This window comes from Manis pentadactyla, chromosome 4 (assembly GCF_030020395.1).
Source record: "Manis pentadactyla isolate mManPen7 chromosome 4, mManPen7.hap1, whole genome shotgun sequence".
In the NCBI taxonomy this organism is placed as follows: domain Eukaryota; kingdom Metazoa; phylum Chordata; class Mammalia; order Pholidota; family Manidae; genus Manis; species Manis pentadactyla.
Window position 1 is genome coordinate 85,460,877 of NC_080022.1, and position 12,121 is coordinate 85,472,997.

The 12,121-nt window shown below is 34.8% G+C and overlaps 1 protein-coding gene across 4 annotated transcripts in view; it reads right to left on the reverse strand.

Moving 5' to 3' along the window:
• Window positions 1-222: 222 nt before the first annotated feature.
• PLPPR5 (phospholipid phosphatase related 5) overlaps window positions 223-12,121 on the reverse strand; it is a 124,976-nt gene continuing 113,077 nt past the window's right edge. For 2 of the 4 annotated variants that reach the window (XM_057500457.1, XM_036883879.2), the window contains exons 6-7: window positions 9,920-10,056; window positions 223-1,838 (exon numbers count right to left, since the gene is read on the reverse strand). In XM_057500457.1, the coding sequence (XP_057356440.1) occupies window positions 9,922-10,056 (135 nt within the window). In that variant the 3' untranslated portion in view covers window positions 223-1,838; window positions 9,920-9,921. The remainder of the gene's footprint in view (window positions 1,839-9,919; window positions 10,057-12,121) is intronic. The other 2 variants (XM_036883882.2, XM_036883881.2) reach the window with 1 other exon arrangement.

The window sequence follows — 12,121 nt, forward strand, 5'->3', positions numbered from 1 at the left end:
CACAATGATGGAAATAGAGCAGGTAACATCTATTTTGGGAGTAATGGTCAAGTCTTTGGTTATATTTATTTGTGGATTTCTCCTGAAATTACAGATAATATTAAAAGTTTATTTTGTTTAGTACTGTCAAGGTTAGGAAGATTCATTTCAGTCAATGAACTACTGTTCATGTAAGACAAACCACTCAAGAGTAGCTTTAACAATGGAATAATTATTGTAATTGGAATGGTTTTCTCATAGTCCAGTTCATCTTCCTTATGTGATCATGATTTTCACCCTTAATTCCACATGCTCAGTATAAGGTATGTCCCTTGGGGACTCTCTTGGGGGGTAGGGGTTAGAGCATGGAGGCAGGGCTGGCAGGAGAGATATCTGATTTAGGTTTTGACTTTATAAAAGACCTCACATCTAGACTCTTGACATTATTTTTAAATAGAATTAAAAATAGTCTGCTATACTTTTGTATATTTGAAAAGTGCTCATTTCTTAAAACATAAATATTTAAAATATAGCATAGCTTTTGTACTCTATTTTGGCATTTCTTCATTTTTAAAAACATAGGTAGTTGTCCAGGACTCTGCTGACCTCTGAAAGGCCTTCATGCCTCCAACATGACATGGCAGTTGTGGTATATTTGAAAAGAATACTAGTTTGGGGTCAGACAGTAAGAATTTAACTTTTAACTGCTTCTTATCAGTTGTGTAGAATTGGGCACATTATTTACCCTGCTTTCGCTATATTTTTCTCACTGTTTACATGGGGTTATTGTGAGGAATTAAATGAAATTATAAATGAAAAGTACTTTGTAAACTATAAAGTGCTACACAAGTGCAAAGTCAAATACAGTGACCACATTTCTGGCATTTATATAATCTAAATGATGTTTCAGGGTTGGCTCTCCCCTACTTAAATTATTGGGAATCTTTATAGGTAAAAAACCTGAGAATGGAGACTTCGAGCTCTGAAGACACTATTATCAATGGAAAATTGCTCAATAAGTAGGTAAGATTGATGAATTTAGTCCTTAAACTATCCTAAACACTGGCTGCATTCAAAAGCAACAAGTCAACAATTAGACCACAATTGTCAGGAACAAAAGTCCAAATAAATAATTTTTAATTATGATACATTACTTATTACAGTAAAAATTGGCATTTTCCCCTTCAAAAGCAGAAGCACCAGTCATAGAATGTATAGTATGAACAATATTTTAAGTGAAACACAGCATAATATCATGTGCAAACATTATTTTAGTATAGAACATACTTTCTAAAAGTAAAATAATTTCACACGCTGAAATCTGTTAGAATGGAAATAATGTCATGCTGAATAAAATCAAAACCCCCATGACCTTCAAAGTCCACTTCAAATGAAATGTGGTATACTGGTGAATAGATAAATGAAAAATTTTAAAAGCTGCACTAGCCCCAAATGGAAGGATTTCTTATACAAATGTGACTTGTGTAGAGGTCACTTTTCATGTAGTCTCAGTGATTCTGAGAGAAACTAAAGTGAATGTTTTATTTAGGAATCAATTTGTCCATTCGGTCATCGCATTACTGAGCACCTACTTTCTGTGAGGCTTTGCTGTAGGTGCTGGGGATACAGAGAAGAAAAGACACAGTCCTACCCTTGAGGAGCTCACAGTCTAGTGGGGGAAACAGATAAGTTGACATGATTTTTAAATTAAAAAATTATTAGACAACTTTATAAACTTCTTTTGTAATCAAACAAACTTTGGGTGTTATGAATGGATGGTGAAAAGGGATGATGTCCAGTGCAGTGAAAAACCACTTGCTTCAATATCATGTGACTTCTGCAAAGGCGGTGATGTGGTTCTGTCAAAAGAAAAAGGAATTACAAAGTCAGAAGCTTGGGAAAAGTTGGCGTTGTAAAATAGTTAGTGCTTTTACAAATTATCATTAGCCTAAGATATAACTGTAACCCATATATGTTTACTTTGAAAAAACATACACCATTTTTCAACTAAGTTCTATGTATTATTACGTAAATTTAGTTGCTAATGATTTATTTTATTCAATATTCTTAATTAACCAAAGAGACTAAAATGTTATTCCTGCTTTGTTCAAAATTAAAATGAAATTTGGTGAGGTAAGAGAGGCAATGCCAGACGTGTTAATATTCTGTTCGGTGTTAATGGAATTTTAATGCTGCACGCCGGAGTTCCAGATTAATTGCTCCCTGTGAGACAGATGGCATACAGTGAGATGGTGGAATGTTCAGAGTGAAATGGCATTTGCTAGTTGACAAAGATATACTTAAACACTTCATTTTTTCCCCAATTTTATTGAGAATTGACATATATTACTGTATAAATTTAAAGCATACAGCATGATGGCTTGATTTATATATGTTGCAAAATGATTATCACAATCGGGTCAGCTAACGTCCATCATATAGATATAATAAAAAGAAAAACAAGAAAAAAAGGAATAGTTTTTCCTTGTGATGAGAACTGTTTCCTATATACCATACAGTACAACATCCCTTCATCCCTACACTACATCCCTAGTACTTATTTAACTTAAAACTGGGAAATTTGTGTTTTTTGACCACCTTCCTCCAATTCCCCCTCCTCCATCCCTTTGCCACTGGTAACCCCAGTCTGATCTTTTTTTCTGCGAGTTTGTGGGGGTCTTTTGTGTTTTTTTTTTTTTTTTTAGATTACACATACAAGTGAGATCATACAGCATTTGCCTTTCTCCTTTGGATTTATTTTGCTTAGCATAATGTTTTCAAGATCCATCATTGTCACTAATGGTAGGATTTCCTTGTTGCTGAATAACATTTCATTACATACATATGTATATATATATATACATATATATATATACATATGTATATATGTATATATACATGGAAAACACAACTTCTTTACCCATTCATCCATCAGTGGGCACTTAGTTTGTTTTCATGTCTTGGTTATTGTAAATAATGCTCCTATGAACATGGGAGTACAGGTATCTTTTCAAGTTAGTGTTTTCATTTCCTTTGGACATATTCCCAGAAATGGAATTGCTGGGTCATGTGGCATTTGTAGATTTAATTTTCTGAGGATCTTCAAAGCTGTTTTCCATAGTGGTTGTACCAGTTTAAAATCCCACCAACTATGCACAAGGGTTAGCTTTTCTCCACATTCATGCCAGCACTTCTTACTTCTTGTCTTTCTGATGAAGGCCAGTCTAAGAGGCATGGATGATGTCTTATTGGTTTTAGTTTGTATTTTCCTAATGACTAGCAATGTTGGGTATCCTTTCATGTGCTTGTTGGCCTTTTGTAGATCTTCTCTGGAGAAATGTCTATTCAGATACTCTACCTATTTTTTTTATTTGGTTATTTATTTTTTGCTATTAAGTTGTGAGTTTTTTTATATTGAGGTTATTAACCCTTTATCAGATATATGGTGTGCAAATACTTTTTCCGATCCTGTAGGTTTATTTTTACCTTGTTAATAGTTGTTTTTGTTTTTTGTTTTTTCTTTTTTTGTGTGTGTGTGCAGGAGCTTTTTAGTTTGATGGAGTCCCACTTGTTCATTTTTTATTTTGTTGCTTATGCTTTCGGTGTCATACCAAAAAATCATTACCAAGACCCTGGTCAAGAAGCTTTATTCCTTTGCTTTCTTCTGTAAATTTCATGGCTTCAGGTATTCCATATAAGCCTTTAATCCATTTTGAGTTAATTTTTGTGAGTGGTGTAAGATGTGGTTGCAGTTTCATTCTTTTACATGTGAACATCCAATTATCACAACACCATTAATTCAACAGACCGCCTTTTCTTCACTGAATATTCAAGGTTTCTTTGTCAAAGTTTGACAGCATATGCTTGGGTTTATTTCTGGGCTCCTGATCTGTATTTGTCTTTTTTTATGCCAGTATTATAATGTTTTGCTGACTATAGCTTTGTAGTATTGCTAGAAATCAGTAAGTATGATGTTTCCTGTTCTGTTCTTTTTTCTCAGGATTGCTTTGGCTATTCAGGACATTTTATGGTTCCATATAAATTTGAGGATTTTTTCTATTCCTATAAAAAATATCATTGGAATCTTAAGGATTGCATTGAAACTATGGATGGCTTTGGTAGTATTGACATTTTAACAAAATTACATCTTCCAATTCTTGAACATCGAATACCTTTCCATTTATTTGTCTACTTTGATTTCTTTCATCAATGTTCATAGTTATCAGAGTAGAGATTTTTGACCTTCTTAGTTCAATTTATTGTTTTTGTTGCTATTGTAAATGGTATCAACTTCTTTATTTCTTTTTCAGAATATTTATTGTCAGCATGTAGAAATGTTACTGATTTTTGCTGGTTAATTTTGTATCCTGAAATTTTACTGAATTCATTGATTACATTTAACAGTTTTTTGGTTGAGCCTTTAGGATTTTCTATATATAAAATCATGTCACTTGCAAACAGAGATAATTTCATTTCTTCTTTTCCAATTCTGATACTTTTTATTTCTTTTACTTGGCTGGTGACCCTAGGTAGGACTTCTAGCACTATGTTGAACAGGAGTGGTAAGAGTGGGTACCCTTGTCTTGTTCTTGATCTTAGAGAAAAAACTTTCAACATTTCACCATTGTGACACTAGCGGTGTGCTTTATTATATTGAGTATGTTCCTTCCATGCCTATTGTGTTAGGAGTTTCTTTCATGAATGGATGTTGAATTTTGTCAAAAGCTTTTTTTGCATCTATGGAGATGGTCATATGATCTTTTATTTTATTCTATTAATGTAATGTATCATATTGATCGATTTGCATATGTTGAGCCATCCTTGCATCCCAGGGATAAATCCCATTTGAGCATGGTGAACTATCCTTTTAACATACTGCTAAGTTTAGTTTGCTAGTATTTTATTGAGAATTTTTGCATCTATATTTTTCCAGGGTGCTGGGATGTAATTTTCTTTTCTAGTGACATCCATTTTTGGTTTGGATATCAGGAGAATGCTGACCTTACAAAATGAGTTGGTAGTATTCCCTTCGAGATGTTGGAAGAGTTTAAAAGGATTGGTGTTGATTCTTTTTTAAATATTTGGTAAAATTCACCAGTGAAGCCATTTGGTTCTGAAATTTTCTTCCTTGGGAGATTTGTTAATACTGATTTAATCTCCTTACTAGTAATCATCAGAATCTGTTCATATTTTCTACTTCTTCCTGATTCAGTCATTGTAAGTCATGTATTTCCAAGGATTTTTCCATTTCTTATAGGTTTTCCAGTTTTTAGAGATACAGTTGTTCATAGTATCCTATTATGACTCTTTGAGTTTCTGTGGTATCAGTTGTAATGTGTCCTTTTACATTAATGATTGTATTGATTTGGGTCCTCTCTCTTTTTTCTGTGGCTAGTCTATATAAGAGCTTGTTGATTTTATCTTTTTCGAAGAATCAACTCCAATTTGGTTAATCTTTTCAAGTCTTTTTCTTTTCTCTATTCCATTCACTTCTGCTCTAATCTTGATTATATAATTTCCTTTCTTCTGGTAAGCTTTGGTTCAGTTTGCTCTTCTTTTCCTGATTCTTTAAAGTGTAGAGTTAGGTTGTTTATTTAGGATCTCACTTGCTTTTAATGTAGGCATTTATTTCTATGAACTTCTCTCTTAGAACTGATTTTGCTGCATCCTACAAGTTCCGTATATGTGTTTCCATTTTTGTTTGACTCAAAAAATTTCTCCTTTGATTTCTTTTTTGATGAATTGTTTGTTTAGAAAAGTTTTGTTTAATATTCATGTATTCATGAATTTTCCAGTTTTCTTTCTATTATTTCCTGTTATTGATTCCTAGTTTCATGCCATTGCTATCAGAAAAGACACTGGTATGATTTCAATCTTCTTGAATTTGCTAAGAGTTGTGGCTTAATGCCTGGTCTATCTAAAATGTTTCATGTGCACTTTGGAGTAATGTGTATTTTGTTATTGCTAGATAGAATACTTTTGTATGTCTCTTATGTACATTTATCTATAGTATTGCTCAAATCTATTTCCTTATTGATTCTCTGGGTGATCCATTGTTGAGAGTGGTATATTGAATTCTCCAACTATTATTGCATTACTGTTTATTTTTCCTTTTAGCTGTTTATTTTTGCTCTACATGATTAAATGGCCCCTGAAGGTCCACCTGCAATCCCCATGACATGAAATCAGAGAAGGAACTCCCAAACAAAATGACCTGCAATGCTGACAGGGGCCAGTTGTTCCCCAAGGGTCTCTTTTTTCCACTGGAGGAATCAGAGGCTCAAAGGAGAGCACTCCATGGAGTACTGCATTATCCTGGGGGAAGGTCATGCTGTCCATGTGTAGTCACTTCCCTTCTGGTGCAATCTCTCTTGTCTCCATGGTGCAGGGGAGCTTCAGTCTCACCCCCAAGTTCTAGGGTTCTCTCAGTGGCACCTTGTTTTCCAATAGTTGTTAGTTGTTCTCCTTGTGCAGGAGCCAAAACAGGAACAACTTATGTTGCCATCTTGGTGACATCTATCCAAATGTGTGACATCTATCCATACATTTTTGATGTATGAATACAGACTACAAATTGGAATATCTGTTGTTTACTCTAACCACAGTTTTCTCTACAGAGCCTTTTTACTTTATTTTTTAAGCAACAGAATTGTGTACAAAGAAATCCTTTAGAATGGCTAATACTTAAATGGATTCAAACATGACATATATCAGGCCATATCATGGCTTCTGAAAAATTGCAATGAAAAATCAATGTGACATAATCATGCCACATAAAGGATTATCTCAAGAGCTAAGATCTGCGATAGCTCCGACAAATAATAGCAGTAATACAAAGGTGTTTTACCAATATTTTACACATTTTGAATGCTTTTCTTGTATTGACTCTTTATAAGTCAGAGACATCATAAATAGAATTTCATTGAATGAATGCCTGCCATGAGATTTCTTCCATGAATATGTAGCTGTTTTAAAGTTAAAGTGTTTTAACCAGTTAAAATTTTTTTAAATGTGTGTGAAGTGAAGAAATTAAAATTCATTTTCACTGGGTTTAGGCATGTTAAACCACAAGTAGAAGGATATCACTGTATTGCTTAAGGTGTTATTTGAGAAACGATATCAGTAAAAATCAGTAGTGAACAGAGTATATATGCTATCTTTTCCACTAACTCCTGATAAGACCTTAGAAACTTAAATTTCTCTTTTAAAAAAGTATGGTGAAAATGTTGGGGAATTCAGCAATTCATCTCTGACTTTTCTTGATTTTTCCCTATAGAAGCACAAGCATGATTTTAGGACAAAAAAGACTTGTCAGTACAAGTAATGATTCTGTAGCATTTTACTACACTGATGGACAGTGACTGTAATGGCGAATGTGGGGGGGACTTGATAATAGGGGGAGTCTAGTAACCACAATGTTGTTCAAGTAATTGTAATTGTACATTAACAATATCAAAATTAAAAAGACTTGTCAGTGTTATGTAATGTCCTATGATTGAATAAAAGCCATAAAAACTATGGAAACAGTGTGTCATAGTTTCATTTCCAGTGGTCGCATAGGTACTTGAAATCTGTGAACTAAGAAAATACAATTTGATGTACAGTGTTTCAGCACAAAACTGACAGGATAAGTATTGACACCTCTGTACAGTACCTAGCATATAGTAATTGCTGGAAGCATGTTAAGATATAAATTGAAGATTAATTAGTCAGTAGCAACTGGTGGTTATGGAAAGGGTGAAAAGTGACAGTAGAAAGAAAGGAAAGGTAATAAAGAAAAAAGAGAAAATAGGTGGTGTTCCAACGGCCACTGGCTTAGGTATCCATATTTCCTTGTCCCAGATAATGAGGTGTCCCATAGAGCTCATTTAATTTGCTGAGAATGACCCTAAGGGAATGGGACAACCACTACCTTGGACCATAGAACTCAAATATTAAAAGACCTTAAAGCACAGAGAGTATCAGAAACAAATCACTGATAATCAGTGCAAGACAGGACAGAAGCAGAGAAAAAAACCAAGTGACAGGTGCAAGCTGGAGAGAGTGACAAAGAATGTGCAATGACATTACATAGGGAAATCATGATTTACATAGGGAAATCATGTAAATTGTCATCTAATCCTGGACATACTGTGGGGAAAGGAGATGCTTAATAATACACAGGGACAACAGATTTAAGTTGGGACTATATCAAATAAAGACATAAAGTCTCCTTAGAAATGCGCTACTGAACTTAAAACTGTAAGTATGCTATGGAAATCTAGGAAACACTGACTTCAGTCTTGGCATTTAAAATCATGTTTTAGATGGCCAGTAGATCTGCCTTTACTGCCCATCAATTCCAAATGATATTGCCCTTTTCCTATTGTAAGTCATTACCAAGCTAAATGATAGGGGTAACAGTTTGTTTCCAGACTGATTACATTTTTATATCCCAGGGCTCTGGGGAAACTCCAGCTTTTTCCAATTAGCATCCTTTCAGTTTGACATCACACTTAAATTTTAACCTCTATGATGACTGTTCCTATTTGACTGGAATTGAAAGGAATCTGCTCAGGCTTAACATTTAAAGGTGATCACTAGCAGAAAGATAAAGAGATGAAAATAAAACACTGAAATGACTGTACATAGGGAAGAGCAAATTTAATAATAGGTTCTAAGTACATGAAAGCACAGGGGCCATCTGTTCATTAATTTCACTGTCTAAGAGCAAATGAACCCACACCATAGGAAGAAGGAGATGGATTACTTATCTCAGTAAGATTTTAAAAATAAGATTAATTCTCTTCTAGCATAGAGATGGTTTTCCCTGAAGTATAGAGAAAGCTAATTATTTAAGGTCCTTACCATATGTAAGACTCAATGATTCTATATTATAAATTACATTAGCAAGGTATGTAAATGCATGATTTGAATTATACAAATGGCATAATTCCTATGCAGGAAGTCACACTGGAGCTCATTTCTCCACTAGCACTTTTCTCAGTAATATGAAACGACAGAATTTTTGCATTTAATACTTTCAGATCACCTGTCCTGAGGAATGGACTCCTTATGAAGCAAACTAGATGACAAAGGGTTTCTCATTTTTATCTGGCTGAATACTTAATCTGCAATACTAAATCTTATTAGTGGATGATAGTGCAAATATGTAGTAGGCAAACCAAAAACTCATGCATAAAAGTTTAATTCAAAGTCACAAGAAGAAAATGGTCATATAATTTATCAGTGCAGTTTACTGGTGCCTTCTGCAATTACACATATGAAGACGTAAATTACAGTGGAGATATCAGAGCTTCAGCCCAAAAAGTTGAAGATTAGGTTATGCTACACACATTAGAAAGTGCTCATGCAAGTTCACAGCAAATCAGTCAGCAAAATACTGAATCCAGTCCTTGAGTGCAGAGGTCCCATGGAGAAACAAACACTCATTTCTGAAAGTATTTTTGGATTCTTAAATTTGGTAAATTCTAAAGTCTATATAGAATGTCAGTTTTGAAGTTCTAAATTCTATATGAGAATCTCTTTTACTATTTATTCTATACCTTCATTTGTAAAAATTATACTCTGTAAATTTTAAAAACGTTATTTAAAACACAATTGTCATTTATTTATGACATGAAAATATGGCAATGACTTGCCATCTGACAAGATATGCCATTCACCATTTCCCTTAAAAAAATAGGGGAAGTGTAAAAAGATAGGAAAACAAAAATAGCCATTATTATTATTAAGGGCTATTTGACTGAGGAATGTTAAATTCCCATGAATGAGTGAGAAATTGGTGAAAAAATAAAATATAATTGAAAGATAATAATAACAACAAGAATCTAGTGCCTAGATTTTTGTATGTAATAAAGCCTGCACAGAAGGACATATTTCTGTATTTGCCTTAGCTTGGCAACCCAACAGTAACACCAGTGCGCTCCAGTGCACATACGTTTATTGCCTTAATTGAAGGTGCTCACAGTGGCTTATTCCCATTATCCACCTAAAGAGCCTTGCAAGACAGTCTTTAAAGGACCTTCCCTGTGAATTTTCTTCTTGACCATTTTCAATAGTTTGGATTTGGGACACCTACAAAATGTGTTTCATATATTATTTAATGCTTATTTAAATAGTGACTTTTTACTTGGGCAAAGTGCTAATTAAGTTCTATCTTGTTACATTGTTAGACCAAATACCGAGGCTAAATATTGTTCCAGTTTCTTTCTTTCAAGATGATAATCAACAGCTTTTGTGTTTAAATAGGAGGTTGTCAGCAATCATCTTAGGTTTTGAACCTAAACATAAAGTAAGATCCATGAATAAAATACCTTTAATTCAACCATTTATGCCTGCAGCTCCATTGGTAAGGAAGCTTTGGGGTGGGTGGACTCTGCAGGCAAGTAGTGTGACTGCCTGGTAAGGTGAGGTCCCTAACAAATGGAATTTTCGTGAGCAATTTCAACTTTCAGAGACCCAGCTTCCTCATCTGTGAGATGGAGGTAATAATACCTACTTGAAAGGATTCTCCTTAAGATGAAATGAGATTGTAAGCACAAGGGACCTTGTCTTTACTCAAACACATCATTGTAGTAGTCTATAAATGCCAGAGAAACAAGATAAAAAGTAAAGGGAATAAGAGAAAGAAAAAGTTAAAGGAAAACATCAATAACTTTATAATTGGTTGGAATCTCACAGTGCTATAGTTTACAATTCTAATAGCCAAACAAACCTTAAAAGCAAATGTTTTTATAAGATTGGTGCAAACTTTGTTGATGGTGTGGGGAAAATGGAAGTTCCTATGGCCAGGATCCTCACCTGACCCTAAACTACTTGATGATGTAACTGGCCTGCTGCTAGGCTAATGCTTCCACACCCATCGGCAATGAGCTATTACTGACTGAGGCACGATATAAAGAGCTCTGCCCAGTTCTTTGGGCAGAGGCAGACACAGAGGTGGATTATGGACCTGCACACTACTGTATGCAGACATGATTCTAGTGCTCAACCTACCACTGGCAGAATAAAGCTGGGTATAAACCCTTTTACCCCAAGAACGTTCCATTGTCATTTCTTGGTTTCACTGAATCTACTGTGAACTTGCCTGGGGCTGAAACCCACTGGCAAGACAGATGGTAAAAGCCACATCTAAATTACTGTGAGGTGATTTATACTCCATGTATATAGAAATATCTGTCTTTGACTACAAAGTGCTGCCCAAGACCCTACTTATGTAACAGAACACACAGCATTTTCCCCTAAAATATATTTTTAATTCTGAAAAACATCTAGCACTAAGAGGAATCATGATCCTATAAAAATCAATTCTGATGCCATATAGATGCAACCTACATTTTATCAGGGGAAGTGGATGGAGGCCATACTCCCAAATACTGGTGCTCTTCATTTTGCTATTTGCTTTCTTCCTTCACTCTGTGTCCTTTGAGGAGGGCAAGATGGGAACGAGAAGCAAAGGTGGAAAAGCAGTAATGCAAGGGGTGTGGGCGCTAAGACTCTTCTTTGTCACATTGTGTTTTTCTCCTGGCAGATGGTGAAGTTGGTATTTTAGTAAATACAAATAATGTCTACGAAGAAATTATTGGAGAACTTCAGACATGAGGCTGTGAAACTGATGGCAAAATTCATGTTAAGTAATTTTGTACTTTAAGAAATTGGGCATATGAAGACCTAAAAAACTGGGGATGTGATAGAACCAGAGTTCTCTTGGGAAAGATTTATTTTGAACCGTTTCTTTCTTTACAGCAGTTTTGTTTCAGTTCAGAGTTTTACATTAACTCATACTTCTGTTTCCATTCAGGAATTTCCTTTTGGTACTATGTGGAGAAACGGTCTAAGAGCTACTTGCTGAGAAAACTGTTTTTCCCTAAAGAAAGGAGAAATCTCTAGGTGGCATTCTCTGATAAACTAATTAAACCAAAGCAGGCCCAGCGGGCATAGGAGCACTAGCTATAGAGCTTACAAAATATTTCCAAGTCCCGAAGAGCCCAAAATGTAAGGTTTTCCACACGGGATCTTCAGGAGCATAGGCTCTCAATCTTGGCTGCATCTCAATCACATGGGAGCTTTAACAATATGCTGATACAATCCCGGAGACTTGGATTTAATTGATTTGAGGTGTGGCCTCCTCAACGGGGTT